The sequence below is a fragment of the Anser anser genome (assembly GCF_964211835.1).
Source record: "Anser anser genome assembly, chromosome: 2".
In the NCBI taxonomy this organism is placed as follows: Eukaryota; Metazoa; Chordata; class Aves; order Anseriformes; family Anatidae; genus Anser; species Anser anser.
In genome coordinates this window covers 89,410,582-89,436,105 of record NC_139721.1, presented here as the reverse complement: position 1 = coordinate 89,436,105, position 25,524 = coordinate 89,410,582, and the positions used below count along the sequence as shown (strand labels likewise).

Sequence of the window (25,524 nt, the reverse complement as noted above, 5' to 3'; positions counted from 1 at the left end):
GAAAGAAGGTATTTCAGTTTCAGGTCTTTGTTCCACAGTTTCCAGCCTCTTGACAGATTTAAATTACATACTTTTTCCATGACAGGGAGAATATTGGATAAAGAATTGTGACCTGATAATTTATCTGCTGTATATTTAACTTTTAATATTTTCACCTCTGAGAATCAAACAGGTTGATATTCCTCAGAGTCTAGGAAATGGATTTTTAATTAGCTACCCAGAGAATGTTTCCAGATGATGGATGTGAAGGTGATTTTAGTATTCTGTTTGACTCCTGGCCAATGATGTTTACACTGTATTTTAAACTAGGGTTTAAGGTCAGCCTTCTGGCACAGCCGATCTATTGAACACTGGTCATGTCTGGCATTGGTCTCTGCAGGGGAGAAAGACAAGGGAAGGTGAGGACAGAGGCAACAGTAGTTTCCATGATTCCACTAAGGTGATATGGGAGCTTGCCTGAAGAGTTCTCTTTTTCCTTTCCGTAAGGCAGAAGGGATTGGATCAACTATTTGGCACAACTAGCCAGCTGGCACTGGGGAATTTCTTCTACAATGGAGAGAGATGGGGAACTCCAGAGCTACATGAACTTTTCCTTTATCCAATTCCTTCTCCTTCCAGCAGCTGAGCAGTATTAAGTGTTCACATTGCTAGGATGATACCGAGAGGAAAAACTGCATTTGTCTCTCATGAGCTGTTTCCCCATCTTGCCTTGGGGGGGCAAGGCCCTGGAATCAGCAGACGGAACTGCCACTCAGCTGATACAGGAAGTTGGTATGGAGGAAAAATAAGCCTATTTAGTTCCAAAGATGTTTTACGTCTACCCATTCACCAAAGTACATTCCCAAAAGACATGTACTTATTATTTGCAAGCTTGATCCTAACTTATCTCACTGAATGTCCCTTTAAGGTTTGGCAAATTTGGGGCCTGAGCTAGGGGACAGGCAATCTCGGATTTAGATTCAACAATGTGAATGCAAATTGGGTTAGATTTTCAACTTAGAGAACTGACTAAAAATGAAAACATACTCACTGAATTGATACTCACCTAAACTAAAGGAACATCCTGCTCTTAATCCTGTTGGGATAAGTCTGCACATGTCTTGCTTACAGCCTGAGCTAACCAGCTATGAGCTAGATGTGTAGCTGTGGTTACTGCAATTCCACGCTTGATCTAAAATGCCCTACTGAACAGTATGATATACCAAACTGGGCTTAGCACTAGGCTTACAGTGCTATATACCCTCCAGTCTAACATAGAGGTGTGCGAGGCCTGTGCACCTGAAAAATACCATGTGGGTACACCACTGGTCCAACAACGTTAAGGAGGTGAAAAGCAGTAACATGAAGGAGCTAGAACAGATAAGAACTTGGTTAATGTGAGCCCAAGAAACCAAGACTGCTGAATCCTGTGTTTATAAAAACAAAGCGAAAGACTACTACTTCTCTTAGGTCATTTAACACCTACACTGATGTCTTGGAGAAAAAATATATAGTATACAAATCAACATTGAGGGAAAGAGAAAAGAAATGAGAAAGGAATTAGAAATATTGGCTTCTTCACATGTTTACATGAGGACTATTTGCTAAAGAATGTACAAGAAATTAGCAAGGAGGCTGCAGTGCAAAGTACAGTCCCATGTGCAAATTACTACAGAAGAAGCACGGGTACGAACTTAAAGTGTTTCTGTTACTGCATGTTAACTGCCAGGGTGCATATCTGGACTATGTAGTAAACATGAGGTTGTCTATGCTATGATGAAATAGAGGTAAGCTACATTGCTTTATGATATACGATATATATACAATAATGACATACAACATCTGTTTTCACTATCATAAAGTTCTCACTCTAAGCTTACCGTGTGTTAACTTATTCACGAAACAAAATTCTGAAAAGCATTGAAATAAGTTATTGGAATTTGGGTTACATATACAGAGACTATTGAGACATTACTGAAATGGGAAGTAAGTATTTTTCGTCTAAAAAATTGGCAAGTTCTAGTCTATTTAGGTTATTATGCTGTATAAGTGACCCTCAGAGCACTTAATTCTGCACTCTTCACTGCCAGAAAGGTGAAGACAAACTGAATCCTTCACTGTTGCTTAGTATATTAATGTTCCTACTTTTTAATCCTATCACCTATAAAGGTAAAGGCCTCAATACCAATTACGATCTGTCAGACTGAACAAAGAGCAAAAAGAAACATATTTTGTGACAGGGCAGAATTTTGTATATATAAAAGCAGAGTAATCCTAATGATTTCAGTGGTATTATTTCTGTATTACGCTAGCAAAAGCGAGATCAAATTCTGTTACAGCTTATCTCTATATCAATAAAAATGACCTAAAAAAAACTTTTTTTTTTTTGATAAAACCTGTATGTATCACTCTTAAAGGGATATCTGTCTTTACGGTTGACATTAGAGTGCCCTTTCTTTTCAGTCTAAGTTGTCTATTCTTCCATAAGCTAGCTAGAAATACTTATTTCCCAGAGAAGCATATGGTCTGGCTTTGTGAATGATAAACCTCATGGGGTAGCTCCTTACTGGTTAAAAGGTTTTCTGAGAATTAATCCTGAGAATCTGAATGTAAGGGAGAGATATGGGAACTATAAACTGGATTTTCACTCACTTTTTTGAAGTTTCTATCTGCTTGAAGGGACTATGTATCCAGAAAGCGGGAGGTGTTGGCTGTTTGAAAATTGAAGCTGTTTTAAGGTGTCACAAATGGGATACAGAAGTTTAATGGTCATTTAAAAAATCCAAACAAACTGTAGACAGGTATATTTTAAAATATTTTTGAACCTTGGATATATTTAACCTCTCACCCTTAACTTTAAAAACTAAATTTAAAATTGCACTTTGTACTTTACATTACATTAAATGAAAAACAAATAGCTTTCAATTGATAACACTCTGTGAAGCAGTTTATTTGTTTTTAGAGGTAGGTTGGACAGAAGAGATAATAAATAATTTTGTGGACTCAGCCTACTTATTATATCTTTTTATATATGCATTATGAAAATTTGTTCTAAAAGATTCTAGAAACTTAATACTTTTTCCCCAGAACTGTGTGTCACATTTTACATGCAAAATATGTTATGGAGAACATATTGGTGCATAACTACAGTAAAGTATCTGTTCCCCATAGTCTGACAAGAAAAATAGTTGGGGCAGACCACTGTGGGTTTGAATTTTTTCAGCTTGTAATTTAGTACATCTCCCCCTGTCATCTGAAATGTCCTTCACATCTATCAGTGCCTACAGGATTTAAGGCCTACTCCTGTATAGATTAAATCAATGTTAAAACTCATTAAGTTTTATAAATATAGGATAAAACTTTTAGACAGGCATGGTCTGAATTTGAAACTTAACTATATCAGATCAATATAGAATAATGTGTGTTGGTTTAAGCAACCACATTAAAAATACTTTGAAAATCATCTGTGCATCATACTTTTAGAGGACAACATAATGTTGACTAGAAAGCATATGATGACACATCCATATCTTTGAACATACTGAAAGAATTCAGGCACAGGTCCTAGTATAAAAGACTATGAAATGAAACACTGTTTTCAATGCTGACAAGGAAATAAGGACCCCAGAAGTGACTGGTTATTGTGCTGCTTACTTTGATTTCTGTCTGAGACATTTATCCACTTGTTTTGTTTGCTTTCATTCAGAGGTGTTTATCTTGAGGCCCTTGCTTAGTTTTTGCCCCATAGCCCTGAATGCAAAAATTTGTGCCTTCTCTTGCAAGGCTGCATCTTCTGCTCTATGCCCCCTGGGGGGCACAAGGACATAATCTCCTCCTTTGTACAGAAGTAACTATATTAGCAGAGTCTCATCTGTTTATCCAAGGTCAGTGTCTACCAGGAAAAAAAAGCCATCTTGGGATTTTCAATAATAAGACATAATTAAGAATTCTTTCTTATTTGGCATCACCTGTAGCTCAGCACCACTGCTTTCAGAGTAATCCATAGGGTCAGTGTTGCCATAAGAGAAAAGCTGCCACTCAAGAAAAGCAGAAGCATTGTTCCTTGCTATTTTTACAGTAGTACTATCCCAGCTGGACTCTGCTTACATTGTAAGAGCTGATGCAATCTCAGACCTAAGTGGTGTGGCCACAGGCAAATAAAAGAAAACACAAGCATAAATCTGGGAGATTTCTGTTTGCAACAGCAATGCTTCAAGCAGAAGCACTAAGCTGCACTTATCCCATTTGAATTTTGCTTTTCCAGTCTCTCCTAATAAGATTCACTCATATGAGCTAAGTATTTCCCTCAGTAACCATCCTTGCATTATTAATAACCAACTCAATTTTGCTTGCTAGAATAAGAGCTCTCCTTTAATATGTAAGATTAGGTTCAAGTAACAGTCCTTCATGAATGCATATATTATCAGTCTTTTCCACTAATTGGTCTCAAAGTATGTCATCAGTCTTATCACCCAATCCACATGGTTTGGAAGCTGTTCTCCAACTCAGATGCTAACATTCAGCTAAAGACCTTAACAGTCACATAGGGGGAAAAGCTGAGGCAAATGCATTGTACGTTAGCCATGGTCCACAGAAAAACCAGCAAGAATGAAGAGATAAAGGTATCCAATCCTCTTAGAAGAGCCACCATATTACTACATGTGAAGGAATATCAGAAGGGAAAATCAGTGATGGAAGCACATGACTCTGGACTTAATCCTTCAGTGCTTAATCCATTTTGATGAAACAGGTCTATCACTGCAGTTAATCTCTGAAGGACGTGTTTACCTTAAACAGTCCTGCTAATTGTTAGATTATTCAAAAACAGATACAAGGAACACAGAATTATGTATTTCTGATTGTAAGAGGAACAGTCGGATAGTCAGTCCTCTAGTAAGTTTACTTTTTTTTTTTATTTAGTATAAGAAGACTAATAGTTGTAACCTCTAAAGCAAAACTGTATATAGTCGATAGAACAGGATGCAAAGTCTCTGCTTACCACTGGCTGAAGCCAGATTTATTTATCTTAGCTCTTACTCATTCTCACATTCTCAGCTTCATTATCCATGTGGAAGATGCGACTCCTGAATAAAAGTATTGGAGCCAAGGGATTTTTTTCTGCATGACAATTTTTTTTTTAAGACATCAAAGTTGGTCTCGGTTCTGAGGGACGGCACAATGGGAGCCATTAGGCTACCAAGTTATGGTTAGCCAGTTGTGTCAAAGGAATTTCCTCCTCATGAATTTCATTATCCTCATCACACAGAGCTAACATCTCATCTGCCAAGGAGAGATGGTATATTGGCACGCCCTTGGGAGTGTTTTTATTCAGTAGGCTGAAGGTTCTGTTACAGGCTTTAGCATATAATATCTATATATGTTTCTACAACTGACATACTTACCGGTTACCTCTTCCTCACTGGCACAAGAACAGTCATCTACAGCTGTAACACAACACAAGACTCAGCAACATCTAAGACCCACACTGAGTGCCTCTTACTGCTCCAGCGATGTCATTTGCTCTCTGAGCAGACTCCGGCTTTACTGAAATGACGTGCTCTGCTCTGTCTGCACACTAGGCTGATGCACAGTGGCTCCATTCAGACATTTTAGATCTCTTCTTGCCAAGCTGAGTCGGGCCTGTGGGCTTTACACCTCCAGACCCTTCCAGAGCCAGACCCTAATGTCTTTGGCAGACAGCGAGGCCCTGCAGTACAGATCCATGGGCCCCGTTTCTCAGGCATGTTGACCCTTTTTGGCAGCCGTACATAACTCATTTGCCTTGAAGAGCTCACCAGCAGCAGAATTGTGTGAGGGGCTCCATGGGTCTCACCCTGGAGCCAGGGAAAGGGTGGGGAGGCAACAGCTGCTTCCCTCCGGAAGGTTCTGGTGTCTCGGAGCACAGGTGCTTCAGCTGCACAAGCAGCAACATGTGAGGGCGCAGCCAGGAGAACTTCGTTTTCAGCTGACTAACCTTTTTTCTTGGCAAGAACCAACATTTCCTTGTATTAAAAATAAATAAATAAATAAAAATGAGGAGAGTGCATGAGACAGAGCTATTTTCTTCCTCAGCATCTATTCTGGAGCCAGGGAGAATGCACTAAATTCTGTGTGTGTGTAATGAGCTGTTTGGATGAGAGCATTTTTCTGTTGTGGTGGAATCAAGGAGCTTCAGGCTTTTGATCAGCTATTTAAACAGTGGGTTTTCACCACATTTTTACTACTTTTCTAGAGGAGATGCATGACAAGGGTGTCCACCCTACCCATTCCTCCCTGCATCTCCATTTTCTGAGATAAACAGTCTGCCTTGGGGTGATGTGATAGGCCTGCCTCGGCCTATCTTGGCCTAAGGATGATGCATTTCAACTTTTGTTGAAAACCTCGGGATTTAAGATCTCTTTTTTTTTTTTTTCCAGCAAATTGGAGTCATTTTCTTTCACCTAACAAGAGAAGGATTTTACTGGTTTTCCACTTTCTCTTAACGAAACGCATTGAGCAAATTTAACGCAGCTTCTCAGACGGTTAAATTGGATTTGTCCAGATGGACACTGTTACAGTCCTCCTTTATAGGTGGGATTAATTTTATTAAAATATAATCCTCCCATGCTTACATTATCCCCTTCAGACATTCCCTTTTTAATCTTTTGCAAAGTAGCATTAACCAGTTTCTGGCATTCATTAAGAATTATATTAAGACACACCTTTTTAGGCTACAACTGCTGAGAAAAAGCAAACCTAGGATTTCCTTTTCTTAGAGTCCCTCTCTGCGCCAATCAGATAGGAACGAGAAAGACGTGGTTGTACAATTCCCTCCAACCTTATGTCCGCAGGGGTACGAAGCAGTCCCCTGACCGCTGACCAGCGTTCTGTGACAGAGGCGGCTTTGCTTCACAGCCATGGAAAAAAAACACATACAGTCCCACCGCCTGGCTTTGAGGGAAGGTCTACAGAGGCCTCTGTGATTTTCCATTTCCATCCCGTGCAGCGCAAGGCCTGTGCACCACTTAAATCCCAATCAAAATAGGGCTTAGGTAATAGCCTTGGCAGGAGGGCGAGTTCCACCCACATTCCTTTGTGCTCATCTGGGCTGGAGAACCAGAACTGGAAAGCAGCATGTTTTTTTATGGCTTGGAACAGAATACTTACTGTGCACCTACTTCAGCTTTGTTTCTGACCATGCTTTGTGTGAAGCCAAAAGCTACCGGAGTATATGCTGTTTGTGTTATATATTTAGAATTCTGTGATTGAGTTGAAAGAATAAAAATAAGAAATCTCTGCCATTCATTAATCTTGTGCTGGGAATAAGCAGAGAGAGACTTCTCAATTCCATTATTTGTCTCAAAAGAGATCCTCAAGTTTCCAAAATCCTATCAGCCAGTTAGGAAACATATACATGGTACAAAAAAGTAAATAAATCTCTTTTGATTTGTCTCCTGATTTCTGGCAAAGCCCTGAAGTATACATACTTTTCTATTAATTATAGCATGTTGAAGTCCACATATAAGTGAGAAATAAAGGAGAACTTAATATATACATTAAAAAAAAAAAACAAAAAAAGGAAAAAGCCTGCTGAAAAGCCAAATAGAAAAGAAAGTAAGAGCAAAGTAGTATTTTTGAAATTATTTTCTTTTTAGCTAAAACACAAAACCTTGGCAATAATATTATACATTTCAACATATACTAAACCCTAAATAAAATAAGATCCCTAATCTGTTTTTCTAAAAATTGTTTTACTTAATGTCAAAATAATTCTGATACTGATACACCCCAAATGATTTATGAGAAACAGAAGCATATTTCTGGTACAAGTTGTTAGGTAGACATAAAACGAACACACCCACAGCTAGATAAAAAGGTAGCAACAAGCAACCAGGAGATCTGAGGAAGAACTGTGAAAAAAAAAATCACTGGAAAGAAGAGATGTAAAAAAGAGAAGGTGCAGCAGAAGTGTCTGAACACATTGGTAGAAGGGTTCACTACATGCATGCTCTTTTTTTCTCCTTTCGCTGATAAAAACAGGTTTTCAGAACACTCGTAATATGTTATTATCAGTGCAGCTAAACCATAGCAGTTATTGCTCAGTTTTAATAATATTACTTTATACTTTGTTGTAGTTGCCTAAGAGAACAGTTCTGAAACAGAAAAACCATTCAGCTAGTTCACTTTCTTACATCTGTATTTTTGGAGGGAGCGAATTCATAAGGGTATCCTAAACTACCCTGTCTATCAGTATTTGCACTCCTAAGTTTTTAGCCTTTTTATGAACACAGTGTCAAGACTTGGCATGCTATCAACAATGAATTAATAGTTTTGGTCTTGGATGGGTCAATGCTATTCTTGGAGATAAATCTCAGCTACATCTTCCTCCTACAGTAAGTATCAAGTTTGTAAACAAGAGCGGGAATCTCTGTTAAAACGACTGAAGCATAAACTCCTTGTCTCTATTAGCTGAGGGCTGAAGTAATCATTCTTAACTGAGGAGATCATCCAGACCAAAGCTAATGCTGAATTGGATCAATCCATCCAGTTTTCACTTGTATCATATGACAGTTGTAGCCAAGCTATTCAGCCCCATTCAGATGAGGACCACATTAATCTGACAGACACATTGTATGATATTATCTTGGCAGGATGAAGCTGAAATTCTCCAGGATGCCCAAGCTCTTGGCATCTTTAGTCCACCCGTATCTTAGATTGCCACAGCTACACTCTTACAAAAATCTCAGTTAAGTCACTTAAAATCAACCCTAGAATTTCCCAACTCTTTTTCTCTATACATTTCACATTCTAGAAATAATAACAAATCTGTAACATGGCGGAAAGGATATTCAAGTTGCCTTTATGATTTCCTCTCTTCTGGTTGGGGTATATCTATATATGTTGTCACTTTGAGTTCTCTGTGCATTGCTCTCATTAAGCCACATTGCCACCATCTGAGTGGACCTAGATAAATAACTGTGCATAGCACTAAACTGTGTCCCATAGACATATTCACAACTGCAAGTCACTGGGTTAGCAACTGGAGGGCAAATATTACTAGGTCGGATGGTGTAACAAAACTCTTGCAGATAGGTTCTGTCAAATCTTGCTATAGAGTTTGAAAAGTTATCTTCTCTATTTGCTCACTCCAATTTCTCTCTTAGTTGTTACTGTACCTGTGCAAGTAGAAGCAAAATGAGACAGGGCAGAGCCACTGCACTTCAGAATTTTAGCACCAGATTTTTAGCACTTAAATTCCTTTGTAAACTCCTGTGCTGTCTTGTTTTTATTTAGTCAAGAATGCCAAATAAAATTCTCATAAGGTATTACTGGTCCATATCATCAAAGGATCCAAAGAGGCTAGGCTGACTTGTGTTCTGGTAAATACCACTGCTAAAAACCAGGGTCATCCTGATAGCAAAAATTTGCTTTATCTTATTGTCTATTGATTTACCAGTTAGCTTTATATCACCTGTTTGTGTTGGGAAATCACCATCAATACATGGAAAATATATTTCAATTGTGATGTGTGTTTATTATATATATATTTCCATTATGTAACTATATGAGTATCTTTTCTACAAAATATTTCTAAATAATCCAATAACCTAAGAGGAACTTCTCCCTTACTTTACACTCCCACTGAGAAAGCACTACATCCCACAAAGCCCCAGCAATACTTTTCATTTGTCCTACACAGTTCCCTACACATAGCACGTCTGTGACTAAGTCACCAGTTTGGCATGCAGAAGAAAATGTGGTGGTGAGCTCTAAGGTATGCACACACACACTGTCAAAAATGATTGACTTTGGACAAAAATTTCTAAACTTACTAGAGGGAGAAAGGGTGGAGAAAAATGAGGATTAATAGATGATAAAATTGCGTATGGTTAGCAACCTTAGAAAACCAACCTAAAAAAAGTATTAGGGGAATGAAATATTAACTATTTGATGAAAGACATAGGAGAGAGGTAGAAGACAATTACAAGATGAAATGCCAATAGACAGAGATATCAAGGCTAATAGATAAGAGGCTAAACGTTATCAGAAATGGAGAACTTTTACTGCAAGTTAATCTGCATGTGTTCAACTCTTGGCTATTAAGAGGATAAGGGATGAACAGATAAAGCTTTAGCCAGAAAAAAAATACTTTTGTATCTCTGCTGATGAGGGCATGGATGATATCTGTGAATTACTGTTTTGCTGGAAGCTGAGATGTGGGATTTGAAGAAAGATTTTGCACAGGGGCATGTGTTTTACTGGAAGTTATGTAAGTGCTTTTTAACAGTGGGGAGTAAGAAGCATAGTTTATTAGGTTGCCACAGACCTTCAAGACTGGATTCAAGGAAAGACAGTCCTGATCTAAAAAGATTGAGAGATACTGGTTTGAACATCCATTTCCTCAGTGATATTAAATATTTTGGTTTTACTTACTTCATGGAAGTAACGGCTGAAATACTGTAAGCAGTATCATCTCATTTTGCAAATAAGGAAACGGGTTTGGGGAAAGAGGTGTGGTGGTTTGGTTGATTCCTTGCTGATATCCGAGTCTGACTTCAGACAAGGAAAGAAGAAGAGTTTCTGAGTTAAGGGACTAGCCTACAATGAGAACAATTTAGATTCCATTCACCTTCATTTTGGCCAGGTCTGCCATGGTCTGCAGATGACCTCAATTGTTTAATTTCTCTAGATCTTCATTCCTAAAGCAACCTAACAATTAGATTCTTTAACTCACAAGGCTATTGTGAAAATAGCTGTTTCATCCATGTTGTGAGGTGATGAGAAAAAAATACAAAACATACAATGTAAATTCTAAGGGAAAAGTCGACTGACTGACACAGAACCACAGAAATTTCTACATAGCTATGAAAGGATACATTGCAACAAGTGATACAAGAAGAACAGAAAAGAGAGAGAGACGGAAAGAAAAAGAGAAAGGGAGAAAGAAAGAGAGAAAGAAAGAGAGAAAGAGAGAAAGAAAGAGAGAGAGAGAAAGAGAGAAAGAGAGAAAAATAGAAAGAGAGAAAGAGAAAGGAAGAAAGAAAGAAAGAAAGAGAAAAAGAAAAAAGAAAGAAAGAAAGAAAGAAAGAGAAAGAGAAAGAGAAAGAGAAAGAGAAAGAGAAAGAGAAAGAGAAAGAGAAAGAGAAAGAGAAAGAGAAAGAGAAAGAGAAAGAGAAAGAGAAAGAGAAAGAGAGAAAGAAAGAAAGAAAGAAAGAAAGAAAGAAAGAAAGAAAGAAAGAAAGAAAGAAAGAAAGAAAGAAAGAAAGAAAGAAAGAAAGAAAGAAAGAAAAAGAAAGAGAGAAAGGAAGAGAGAAAGGAAGAGAAAGGAAGGAAGGAAGGAAGGAGGGAAGGAAGGAAGGAAGCAAGCTTCATTTATGACTGGCATGGTACTGAATATTCACTAGCTTACAAAAATAAATTTATAAAAAAAGAAATAGTAATATCACAATTGCTAAACTCAATTACTATTGCATTATGACACAATGTGGAACATTTCTTTTGCAGAGAATGTAATTGAGATATTATTTCACTGTCATCAGATTAAGATGTAGTTGAAATGCTCTAGTGTTAAAATTTATTGTTTGGATTCCTGCTGAAATATAAAGAAATGTGCTTCCATCTTGATGTTTTTGTCTGCTACGTTTTTAGTGTATTTTCAGAGCATTTTAAATGATTTCCAACAGCAAAAAATTGCATGTAAAATGTTTAAGCTATTATTATAAAATATAAAAGGCTGAAAAAACTTCAATAGGGAATTAAAAAAAAAATAAAAGGGATGGAAATATGAACAATTAAGAAAATCTCACGTATCACTACTAGAATAACGTCATTCCTCCCCTCCCTCCCCTCGCCTTCAGAATTAGCACGCAAACTGAGACATAATTTGTTTCTTTAGCATTGCATCTCTTATGTAACTCATTTCATGTTTAAAGATTAGCAAATAACTCCTTTGAAGTTAATTTGCTTTTCATTTTCAAGAGGACAACTTTAGGAAAGGTATTTTGTCCTTCTAGCTAACTTGCTAGAAAATTCTATGTATTTGTATGCACTAAAATGCTTCACTGCTTAGCTCAAGTCAGTTTAAAACCAATTTAATTGAGTGCAAGCTACTACAGAGACACTTTATTTCAGTCAGGTGTATACCAGTCCCAAGTGGTTTAAAATAAAACAAAATAGCAGGAGATTAAACTAGTATTTACACAAATGTTGCATTACCTTAATTTAAATTGGAGTCACTTTCTTGGCAGGTTGTCCCTAAAACACTGCTTTTTTCTCAGGGTAAGCCTGACTATATTAAGTAATAGAACTATGTAATTTAATGAATTGCCACCCTTGAAATGGAGGTTACTGCCTGCTTAGTTGAAATGTGATAACTGAAGTGGATGCTCTACAAACACGAACTAGGAAAGATTAAATGCAAACACATTTTTGAAGACGACATGACTTCTGCATGAAGGCTTTCATATACTTGTACAATATAAAAGCAAGGGAACATAAAGAAATTGATTTTGAATTTAAAGCTATTGCTAGATCATGACTGATTATTACTAATAAACTATTCCATGAACAGAGGAACCAGTGAAGCCTGGTCTATTATGCAGATGCATCCTACATCTGCTTTCAGAAAGAGGGACAGAAACCCCAGCTTCCTTACATGAATCCCCTGAGTTCTTCCCTTCATCCTATAGTATCCATACCATCCTTCCATATGCCTTTACAAGGTGAGAAGAAACAGCATATTCAGTGACTGAGTTGCAGCTCCATACATGTAGATAGATTCGCTCTGATGTACACAACAGTTGTGTGGTAGGAAGGACAAACAGAACAAGTAATGCTTGAGATTACACTGCAGCACTTCTCTGAAGGGGCAGTGAGGATAGCATGGCAGTGCCAGTTTGGATCTCTCTGCTTATTTGACAATTTTCAGGAAATTTCAGTAATTTAATAACTACAAACGTTCTTCATCTCAGTCAAAGTTAAAGTTGCGGATTGAGTAAGAAACTAAGTGTGGAATGAACATCTCAGCCATATAAGCATTACTTCGTTAGGCAAAGGAACACTTTGCAACATCTTCGCATATGTATTCAGGTATTCCAAGCACTGCTCTATATATTGATATTGTGAAGTTTTTGCAGGTAGGCTCAATGAGGAATGGACACGTTATACTTGCCAAATACCTAGCTAATGGCATGCATGAGAGGACATGTAGTTTCACTTCTAATTTTGTACCCTAACCACTGGATAATGCTCTTCTTTGGCATTCACTTCCATGGAGAAATCAATGAACTCACTTTCAGTGGGAAGATGGAAAGACTGGCTATTGTAGCTTCCTTGTATTTTTATTCTAGTAAGCAACTTAACATGATGAATGGATTTCCAATTTTCAGTTGTCTAAGCTGCAGCAACAATGGAAGCACTGACCCAAGGATAAAATGTCAGCAAAATGCCCAGTCATAGAACAGGGACATTCTGGGAGACCAAACTTTACATCAATATTAGAATTTATCAGAAGCTGGAAATCTGCTTTTATCAGAAGTTTGAAAACATTTCTGTTCTCAAATTGGAAACATTTGAAATGGACTTATTTCACATTTTGCAGTTTTCTAAGCATTTCTAATTAAGATTCTTGGAAAGATTTATCAAAAGCTTTCAAGTCTTGTAAACTCTAATGAACTATTATGTTTCCAAAATGGTTTTGGAATTAAATTAAAAATGCCTTTGTGAGAAACTGTTTTGTTTGCCAGTATTGATAAGAGGAACTTGAAAAGGCAATTTTTGACAAATCTTTTTGTTATTCCATTAGATGCTCTAATGAGCATCTTAATGTAATGGGAGCCACACAAGGGCTTTTCCACCGTTGTCATTAATTCAGTCAGAACCATCATGCTAATAATACTCAACATGTTTGCTGGTTTCGATGCCATTGATTAGGGAGGAGGTTTTGCAGACCTGGCTGCAAGACCTCACAGGGATGAAGAGTTATACTTTAAGATGGCTTTGATCATTCCTGGCAGACCTACAACTACTCTTTTACTCATGACCTTTCACCACTCCTATTCAAGAGCACTTCAACAAGACTTCTGGGAAAGAATGTGCAATGCCCTGAGCTACAATGCCAGCAATATGCTGACAGCACCCAGCTCTGCGCCTCCAGGCTGGCTTGTTCCCAGCTGTTCGACTGTCTGTAGGAAATTGGAAGCCTGCTGAATGAAAGGCAGATGGTGTGATGGACAACCTCTGATCCCTATCGGCAAGTTACACAATGTAGACTGGTAGATCTTTTCAGTACATGATAAAATGAATTCTGTTTTCACTGTCACCAAATTAATTCTTGGTTTTAGCGCTTGCAGACCATTGGAACCGAAGAGGGTTTGCTATCTTAAATATTGGAAAATAGCAGTGCTGTCTGTCTGATTTTATGCTCTCTTCCTTTGTTTATGCATTACATCATGTGATCAGCTCAAGGCAAAAGGGCTGTAATAAGCATACAGTAAAAATATACAGTGATTTATTTCCATAGTCTAACACTAGGTTAGAGAAATATACAAATATAGGAAAGGAAAATTGAAATGAACAGTAAAAATAAAGCCAAAATAAATTTTCTGAAAGTACCAACACGGAAGTTTATTAAACAGCAAACTAAATAAAAATAAATAATTTCTGAAATAAAACAAACCCAGAACTACTGTCTGTGAAATGAGTGGAACTGTAGGCTAAGACAGTAGTTACTCTAAATAACATGATTGAAACCTATCCCTGTATTCATAACAGATTTCATCTTCTATTCCGAATATTAGTCTTGGTGAAGTGAGGAACCTAAGCATGAAATCCATTGACTTCTATTCACTGTCTGGAAAACTGAAGTTACACCTTTAATCTATACTTTAGTACGCTCTCCAGATGAGCCCAAGACTTTGCTTTTATTGCACGAGAAAGATCTCTTTACATTTCCTCTGTGAGAATTTCTAGAAGCTGCATCCTCCCAGTTTGCACATTCTGATAATAAATGAAGTGCCAGGTAGTTAGACCTTGTACCTGCTGATATGCCTGAGTAGACCAAGATGCTTTTAATAGGAAGTCTGGGAAGAATACATTTCTCTTCTCCCACCAAAACTGCATACTGAAATGTTTGTTGCCTCGTCTTCAGGTACCAATGTCAGGATTGCACCCAGTCTGTATTTTTGACACTCTGTGAATGGGGTGTATTTATACAGGCGCGTGCTTGCAGTGAGATGAGGTTGTAGCTAACGGGCTTGGCTCATGTGCTAGTGGGAAGCACAAACTGCACTGTGGTACGAGGAGGCTGACTGCATTTCTCATCAGCACAGGGAGCTGACGTCATTTTTCAGAGCTGTGATGGCATTTGTTTACCTAACTGATTCCTGTGCCAGGTGCAGCACTGCAGACAGGAAGCAGGAGATGGATGGGATGGCTTTCTTTCAGGCTGTTACTCAGAGTCCAGTGTTGGGTGTCTCTGGTTTCCGGATGGGGTGTGCCTTCAGCTGCTGTCTCTCCTGTTGCCAGGAGGGACGGAGAAGATAAATGAAATGGCAGAGCATTTCTAGCCCTCATGCAGGCTACTGTTGCTAGGTGGTTTTGGTTCCCAGACCGGGTGTGTCCTCTGTTTCTGTGGCTCCCAGAAGGGACAATGAAGATAGATGACACAGCAAAGTGCTTTACAGCTTTAGTTCAAGCCCCAGTGCCTTCCTTGCTCCAATACAAGGTACTGCAGTACCTGTGAAAAAGGAGGAAAGCGTTTACGTGTGCCAAACTTCTGTGAATTAAATAAGATACAAGGGTGAGATTTTTTGCAAATATTATTTTTTTCCATATGCAGAGACATGCTTGCATGTCATCTGCTTCCAAGAAATGGTCTCAGAATACTGTGTTACTTAGACAAAGGGTGTAAGTACCTTTCATCACTGCCTTTCCTGGACTAAAGTAGTTAGAAAGAATTAACTTAGAAAGGAATGGTTTAGAGGCAAAGAACATTCAGCTCTGCTACACCCAGCTGAGGAGAGGAGGGAGGCAGGCAGGCTGGGGCATGAGGAGGAAATCCTACCGAGAGGCAGCAGTGGGAGCAGCAAGCCTAAAGATGGGGAGGGAGATAGAGAGATCTGTTGCTGTGGGCAGAGGTCACCACACTATCTGCTTCCTGGACATCCCAGTTTTCTCAGCAACAGCAGAGAGCTCAGCTTTCCAAAGGCAAAGCAGGTAGTGGAGTCAAGGCTGCAGCCTTTGGGAACAGACTATTTTGCTTGTGCCTAAAGCTGGCTTCAGGGGAGACAAAGAAGCAACATTTTCTCCATGTTTCTTTTCCCTATTCCTGCTATAAGACACCCAAGGGCACTAGGAAACTGTAGAGTGTGAAGCTTTGCTTGCATCGGTCCTTCAAAGTGATCAGTAAAGTACAGCTAATGGGTAAGAATTAGACTGCTCTTTGTATGTATATGTGTGTGTATGCAGACTTATATGCACGCAGTGTGAAGTTACTATTGATTTGTTTCATCATACATTTATTCTTTCTTTTATAATCAAAAAATTGTCACATCTAAGTGCCAGTTTTACCCAAAGACTCAATGAACTGAAGTCTGAGGACTAGGTACTGTACTCTATTTTGCAGACATACTATTAAGGAGTAATATCAGGGGACTTGACTTTTTTTCAGCTACAGCAACAGCGGAAGCATCCCCTACTTCTCCCTGCAACCATGTGCCACACACTCACTTGTGCTGATACCACTCTTGGTGGAGCTATGTGACGCCACCTGGTAAAAAGATACTGGAGAAGCAAAGAAGGCTGTTTTTAACCTGAATAAATTCCAAGACTGTCACCTTGTACCTCAAGAAACAGTGATAGTGGTGCAACTGGGAAGTTGACAGGGGCTCCTGAATATGTCTCAGTGGCCCAAAGAAACACATTGTGCAGTCAACCATAGCCTGAGATGTGTCAAAAAGGGCAAGGACACCCATATTACTTAACATTTGTGTCTTAGTTTACAAACATGTAATGTCAGTCATGGTCCCGAAAGAAGAGTGGAAGGCTAGGAAGGGGACTTCCCCATTATGGCAGCAGTCGTCACTGCACTGCTTCAAGATGTACTGTGAACCCTGCCCTGCAATGTTAGAGAGCAGGTAAAGAGAATTTTTCTGTCAGGGCAGGGGTTATCTTTTTTACATGTTCGAAAATACCTGACATGGGAAGGGTGGGGTCTTCCTCTGATAAAAAACAGCAAGAAGAATAGAGCACTTCAGGAAACCTTGCACTCAGCAAGAAGAGCTTAATCTCATTAAAGGGACATGAGGATGATACATTGCATAAGCTGATTAACATTTACGTAGAGAACACTACTACTTTTGAGAGATTTTGAAAAAGGTTGCCTATTTATAGCGTCAGGAAGCTGAAAAAATAGCAAAAAACTTTTATAAAAAGACCAAAACAACAACAGATGTACCAAAACATTGTTTACACTACTGCACAACGGTTCTCCAGTAATTCAAAATAGAATTTGGCACAGTGATTTTTTCTTTCTATGCATTTCTCATAGGTAGAGTGGTTTAATAGAGTAGAAAACAAAAAGATAAACAGTCAAATGACTTCAGACATATTTAATTGAAACTTAATTTAATGTTTCTGAAAGGCAGAGAATTAACAACATTGGAAATAGAATTATTCATCCACAGAACAAGAACTTTCTGTGCAGTACCAATGACATCTTTTCATCTGATTCCATGAACAGGCTTCCACAAAGAACAAAAGAAAATGTTCAGATGAGAAATATAGTATTTTGCTTCTCGCCACAATAGCAGCTGGCACTGCTTTGTTTATTTGGGGCTGAAGGAAAAGACCTGGTACTGGTAATATCTACCCCTTAGTATCTGAATTGGAGTGACTAGCTTATTTCATATTGGGTTATAGAGAACCATCAGATCAACTGAAGTTCCTCAGGGCTCCAATTACTGCCTTATGATGAATTTCAGTCAGTGACCTATAATCCGAAGGATCTAATTCCCATTAACAGTTCTCTTAGCAGTTTGCAGGCTATTTTTTTTTCCAAATGAGCATTTGTTTCTGATATACAGAACTATTTACAGTTGAGATACCCCTGTAATTTTAGAGATGAAATCAGCTATTTTCTCACACAAATACGTAATCATATAATCAACCTGGCTTAGTTTTTAAAGGTATCTTCAAAGACTTTTTTTAATGGGCAGCGCTGGCTCTTCTTAGGTTAGTTGTGCACTTCAAAAAGGGGAGTTAGGGCATGGTCAGACAAGCTCTGGCAAATCTAGTTTTTGCTTTTGCAGTTTAAGAAATTACTGCCCCCAGCTCTCTGTTCAGCCTCACTCCTCGAAGTTAGCAACCCTGCACCAGGTTTTGTAGAGAATTGGCTGAGACATGAAAATCCATTCCCTCTTGCTGACTTTGTTCTGAGCGCAGTAACCTCCAGTGGAGAACTGGTACAGCTTAAGCCAGTGCTGCCTTTTTTGTTGTGACTGTGCAGAAACGTGAGGCTTGGCCACTCTAAACAGTGGGGCATCTGGAGGAAGGCAAGTCAATCAGACACGAGAGGAGCCAGGGAAGGCTTTGTCAGCATGAGCGAAGGTCATCTTTCCACTGGCTTCTGTATGTCCACCCCTTCTGCCATAACAACCTATGCCTATAGCATTGTATTTTTATTTTTATTTTTATTTTTATTTTTATTTTTATTTTTATTTTTATTTTTATTTTTATTTTTATTTTTATTTTTATTCTTATTCTTATTCTTATTTTCATTTTCATTTTCATTTTTTTCCTGACATTCTCTGGTAGAGAGCAGCCTACACTTCACATCATTGAGCTATTTCTGCCAAGCAAGAGGCCTTGTAGCTCTCACCCATTTCCCATCTAGCCTCAGGATCTAGCCTCAGCCATCATGCAATTCCCCACTAACCGTGTCCTACTTTGATGAAACCCGAAGTCTGGAGCTGATACCAGCTTTCTGATTGTGCTTAGAGGTCCTCAGAAAAACACCCAAGCAGGAAGGATCTCTAAAAGAACCCCAACTTCTAGACATATAAATGTAGAATTTTGGAAAGAAACTCAGAGCTTCTTTCCTAATTTATGGGCAGAGATAATTTGCATTTAAATGACTGGGCCTCTGCTTATAAAGAATTTGAAGCATAGCACATGATCTAGGCCAGGTGGACAGGTAAAATAAAGTCTGTTAAGAGTGAGAACTGTCACTCAGTCTACTGAAGCACACTAACAATTTAGATAGGTAATTACACTGTTTACCTTAATCAGGAAAAGGCTTGTCAGGCTTTGAGAATCTCTTTCTATTTTGCAGTCAAGATATAAAACGTTCTCTAATGGGAGTAAAGTTTATGAGGGGAAAAATATTTCCTCTGTGTAAGGATACTTGTGAGAGGAATTTCAATTGAAGGTAATTCATTAACAAGAGGATCTCTAAGCATCCCTTTCTGTTCTGTTTCTCCATGTTTGAAGATAATTTTAAATAAAAATAACTTGAAATATTAATAGGTATATATGATCTATTTGTAGAAATGTGTAAGTGAAACCTCAAGCATGCTTTACACTCATGCTTCAAGCTCGCCTGCTTTCAAATGTTCCATAGAGTCAAATTAACTACTGTGGTTTGCTGTCAATGGTTGGCAGCAGGCATATTGCTCACTACATCCAAATATGACATCTCAAATTGTTATTTAATCCATAAGGAAAGGAGTGATTGTCACATCTTGATATATTTAGTATTGGGAGATTGATAAAGGTTCACTGTGCAGCTCTTAGAAATAATAGAATGTTATTGAATCAAGTGAGGCTCATGCAGGATGTGCTATTGCAGCTGTAAATTAGAATTACAACCCATATGGTGACAGGTCCTTGGTGGAATAGTATCTCTAATCTCAGGTTGTCTTTACTAAGCTGCTTGCCTGAAAAGGTATGCACTTTATGAAATATTTCTTTTCCTTACACTTAATGTATGGGTAAATTATGTGCTAGTGCTCTCTGTGAGGCTCTGAGATCCATAAAGGTGTAAAATATACATTGGATTGTAGTTTTATTAGGTTGGACAATGTATTTTGAATAATGATTTATAAAATATTAATATTTTTTCTTTTCCCATTTTGACATGTTTGTGATTTTTTTAAAACTTCCCATAAAAAAGAAGCATTAACAATGTGGCACTTTTACTTGTTTTTTACTTCTTTTTCTAAGAAAGTATATCCTATGCTATTGCACTGTCTGTCTGTCTATGTGCAGACAAGACCTTCTTGTCTATGAGGGTTCTGTAATAACTTAGAGGATCTATTTCAATCAAGTTTTGCAGAGGGACAGATATGTTTTGGCAGATATTAAGTTCCTACAAAGTTTATAGAAATATTTGCCCAGCTAAGAAATGCAGACCCTTATAGATCTCTCCCTTGAAGGACAGATGAGCACAAACCCTAGTAGACTTGATAGAATGCACATGCAAGTCCAATTTGGAGATGCAAATACAAACAAAACCTTGTTTGTGTCTGCTGTTCAACTATCTGTTGGTTTATCAGTCTTTCCTCTCCCTCTGCCTACTAAATCTCTCTCTTTCACAGTGCCTCAAATCAAAGAATAAAATAATATGAGTGGGCAAACCTAAGGGTTCACTGCTGCCAAACAGGGCAGTCCAGCTCCCTTGCCCCTGCTTCCAGCCATCTTGTCATGCCACCTCCCTTGTGCTGGGCTGATGCAGCTCAGTAGCCTTAGGAAAAAAATATCATTTGCTGCTTTTTTTTTTTTTTTTTTTTTTTGTTTGTTTGTTTTTCTGGGTTAGTGAGTGGGATTAGTTCAGTGCACGTCTCACAAGTGCCAGGGCTAGCACAAGGGAGCAGCAAAAGGGTGTGAATAGGGATCAGTTAGATCGAGTCAGTTTGATGTTGAATTTTATTTTAAGTCCACTTAAAATAAAATCCTCCAGAGATTATCCACACATGGGTTTTGTAAGTTTAATTTATGTTCATTGATATACCTTTAGTTAATTTGACTTGGCTGGCCTAGGAATTCCTGTTTCAATATGAGTCCTCTGTGGCCCATAAAAGAGCAGGACACAGATAAAGACTAGAAAACAGAGGCTCTTTCTATTATAAAAGAGAGAATATTGGAAATCCAGGAGATGATGTGAAATGTTATACCACTACTGCTTGCTATGGGCTTTGACAGAGAAGGTGATCTGGTGTCCTCTCCTAACTATCCGCACCACTTCTCATGCTAGAAATTATTGCACCCAAAGGTGCTATGTCAGAAAGGAGTGTGCCTGTGCCTTCACTGACCCCATTGGCTCCCAGTATTTTAACACGTGCCAAACTTTAGCCCCGATTAAGTCAAATGAGCTGGCACAACCATGTGTCCTGCCTCGGTGCTCTCTTCCAGGGCAGCTGCCTCTGGAGCAAGGCGGGATGGCAGGGGGAACGGCCGGAGTGGTAAGGCAGTACCTCTGCTGCTTCTTACTCAGGTTCACAACTCAGGCAGATGATTAGATCCCAGCCTATTCTGAGAGAGATGTTACCCAGTAGATGTGTCAATATCAATTCTAGAAGCGATTCTTTTGTGAACGGAAAGCTGGGAATGCTATTAATGGAAAGACATTTCTTAGAAATTGAAAGAAAAGAATAAATGAGGATGAAAGACCTCCCACAGTTAAGTATAAAGTAATCACAATTGCAAAGGCGTAATTAAAAAGCCACTGAGTTCTAGCTAATATTTAAACTGATGAGAACTGCTGAAAATGATAAAGATTCTTCTACAGGAAAACTAAATTAATATTTTCAATATTGGTATAAATATTTCCGTGTGAAACACTTCAGGTACTGACATATTAGACACGCAGATTATGCTGAGTATTTAGTTAATGCTTAGCTTTGACTTGTATAACATAGTGATGGCAGTCATTTGCTGCCTTGAATGAACCAGACTTTAAGTAGTTCTGGGGTTCATTACTATCTTTATCCTGGTTTCTTAAGGAAAGAGGTTCATGTTTATATGTGTGCATCTATCTATCTATATGTGTGCATGTATCTATCTCTTCCTCTCCATGTAAATTTTGAGTCTGATTATTAATTTCAAACAAAGACATCAGAAGGGTGACCTCACAGAAATGAAGACCTTCTTTTCATGAAAACAGGAAATCAGAAAAAAAAAACTTTCTGAGTGAAAGAACAGAACATGAGTTCAGCCATTACTACATCCCTGTCCAGAATCCACTCGTGGGGGAGAAACAGGATTACTTCACCCTTAGGTAATTATAGTTCACACCTTCTTAGATGCCTGAGAACCCAAACATGATGCACAAGTCTGTAGGAAACACGGCTCCTATTATTCGCAAAGGCAGTTATTATATTACCACAAAGACACTAATCCAGATATTTTGCTTTTCAAGCAGTGTCATCTTCAATATTTGTGTGCTAATGTACCAATAATATTTTGTTTTCAATTTAGTAAGGAAAGAAGCCATTTCAGTCATAGCTATTTTTGTAGCTGAAGACTATGACTGTCTAAGTGAAGCAGCATCCAAGACAGCCAAACCGTACTGCAGAGGAACATACGAACATTAAATGCCCCATAAAAACATAACTCGCACACAGAACAAATGAACCTTTTCAGGCTACAAAGCACAATATGAAAGTTGTATTTCAGCACTGCAGAATGTCTAAAGTTTGTAATTAAGCATAAAGTTGTTAAGCTAGAGTTAAAGAAGATACACTGAGTGTCAGAAACAAACTGCAGCAGCATGGAGCTAATTTTGTCTGTCAAGAAATGGTGTGAATTTACCTGTAGTGCTATGGCCAAAATCATTGTCATATTTAAACCAGCTGGTTTAACTCTACTTTGGGTATCTCTGTACTACACTGATGGTTGCCCTGTAACCACTCCTGCCTGAGTCCTGGTACACAAAGTTAATAGAATAGTAAGATCTATTTCAGATATCACCTCAGCATCTTAAACTTCCTGGATGTGATCTGCATTAGAGGTGCTAGCTCTGAAATCTAGGTAAAGATTGCTGATCTCCAGGAAATCATGAACTGTCAATGTGTTATGGAACTCCAGGCAGAAGAGATGTTTCTATTTATCTCAAGATGTAAGGCTTCTCTTTACCCAGAGGTGAAATTTTCCTGATGGAAGCTTATCAAAATTTCTAATTGTCTATGCCTAGGGAAAAAAAAAAAAAAAAAAAAAAAAAGGTAGATCCACTGATTTATTTTTTAGGTTTATAATTTTTTTTAAATTACTTTTTTATTTGCTGTTCACAACTAATCTTAGTTTAATACATTTAAAACTTACAAACTGCAGACTTATCCACATACATATATTGATGATGTGTACTATAAAGAGTGTGTATGGAATGTATATTGCCTCAATTAAGCATCTGCATTTCCCCCATAACTTTTCATTTACAGTAATGCATTTGTCGATGAAAGTATTTTACTGTGGGTATGCAAAGCAATTGAAAGCATTTTGCTGTGGTGAAACCAACACAAAACATATTTAACACCAGTCAGGATTTACAGGACAGGACAGTATCACAGAGTCAGGTTTATAAACTTACCGAATTCCCTGTTCTGGAAACATTCCCTGGTACCTAAGTTTTGCCTGAAGCCCAAATCCTTCCTGACAGAGGGTTGTCATCTCATTTCTGCCCCGTCAGGAAAAATGTCTACTCCTGCTGGGAACTTGCATCAATTTAGCTCATTCTAACGAATCTTTATTGGCACAGAAGAAAGAATATCCCAGTGGTTAGTGTGGTAGCCACAGGCTGCTTCTGTGATCTTGAGCAGTCACTTAGAGGCAGAATTGTTAAAGAATGCAGGTTAAGTAGTCAGTAGGATTTCCAGAGGCACTTAAGGGCCTGTTTGCCATAGAGAACAATAGGAATTAGGCACCTGGTGTTTTCAGAAATCCTGTCTAGGTGCCTATGGCCATGTCTAGACTGCAGAGCAATGCACTCCGGGGCTCTCCGTCTTGTGTGCAGACTGCCTTCCCATGGAAACCAAGGCACAGGATGGGGAGAAGGGGATGCTCTGCTCAGAGGCTGCACTTTGACATAGATGAAGCATTGGGAAGCACTCATGCAGCTTTCTTGCATCTTTAAGTGTCTGAACAGTTTTAAGCTTCTAAACAAAGCATCAAAGTACCTTAAAAATCAAGCTCTTTATTGCTTTGGGACTTGTTTCCCCATCAGCAAGGAAGAGATAATTCTTTTCTTACGTGTCCGTTACAAAGAAAAATACGTGAATGATTTTGCAGACCTCAAAAGCAATATAAACACCAAGCACAGGACAGTTAGTCTATGCAGGGGCTGTATTACCAGGGTGGGAAGACAGGTGAAGGTAGTACTAGTCTTCCCATTAATGTACAGCATGTAACTCCCCAGTCACATGGCAATAATATTCTTCCCTGAGATGTCAGCAACAGATACAATCTTCCCAGAATGAAATGGTGTCACTAACAGGCTGCTTCTGCATGTCTTTTCCATCTCTTTGATATAAATTCTCACTGACAATTGCACACAAACTTTTGATCTACCTCGGGTCTCCATTTCTCCAAAATATTGGCCAACTTGTGCCCAGTAAGTTGTGTGGCCATGCTCTACTTTTGCACTGAACTGTGGGAGTTATTTATAGCTATAAATGGGGATGATTTTTTGAGAATACTGTCTCTATAGAAACTGGTGGTGGACTAGACCAAAGAGGTTTCTTAGAGGAAATTCCCCTGCTCTTTTTCCTGTGTAGATGATGCCAGAAAGCTTGAACTCCTTGTTGGCTGGTAGAGAAGGATGCATTTGGCATATAAATGTATTATTCATCTCTCCTCTAGAAGTAAAAATGTAAACATTTACAATTGACAGTATTTACTTAAATAAAAATCTTTCTTCGACTGTATTTCAGCTGGGTCCATGTGTTCACTTCACTTACATTCCAAAAAACCAAGGGAAATTCCAGCACACACACACAAAATCGCATTAAGATGGTGTTAAGGTTGCTGACTCTCATTCCTAAATAACACAAAAACTAAAAGTACAGGAAATCCTGAGTTAAGGCTCTTTCACAAACTTTAGACATAATTTCCTTTTTCATACATAATACTTCCTCCAGTGCTGGTGGAATCAATTTGTGGCTGGCTGTTCTGGCATTGGGACAATGATGTGGCAGCAGAATACAGCAAATCTGTGCGGACCCATTTCATTTCCACTTATATGTGCAGTATTAACATACGACCAAAGCTTTCAAAAGTGAGTAGTGATTTTGAGTGCTTAAAGCTGAGATGTCTGAAGTACTTTGATTTTTGGAGATTGCTGCCAGGAAGTAAATTGAAAATCATTTTAAAAATTCAGAAAATCCTACATGGAGTAGGAATCTCAAGAAGAGATGCACTTTCAGGTAATTGCCAGTCATGGTCAATTTGCTCACTGTGTGGTTTGAAGATTTTAACGTCTTTCTGATCTCTAATAATTCACTTTTCTGAAGGCACCTCATGAAATCCAAGTATCACAATAAACATCAGTCTTTCCCTGAGGGGAACTCCTGCTGTGAA

General features: G+C 38.4%; 1 protein-coding gene across 2 annotated transcripts in view; it reads right to left on the bottom strand.

Annotated features, from left to right (window-relative positions):
- The window catches only part of LOC310895204 (uncharacterized protein), a 127,560-nt gene that overhangs the window by 1,008 nt on the left and 101,028 nt on the right, over positions 1 to 25,524 (bottom strand). The window contains exon 3 of one of the 2 annotated variants that reach the window (XM_083826168.1): positions 13,163 to 15,694. The exons of the other annotated variant lie outside the window; for it this stretch is intronic. Coding sequence (XP_083682294.1) covers positions 15,649 to 15,694 — 46 coding nt within the window. The 3' untranslated portion in view covers positions 13,163 to 15,648. Of the gene's footprint in view, positions 1 to 13,162; positions 15,695 to 25,524 lie in introns of those variants that run through there. 2 annotated transcript variants of the gene reach the window in all.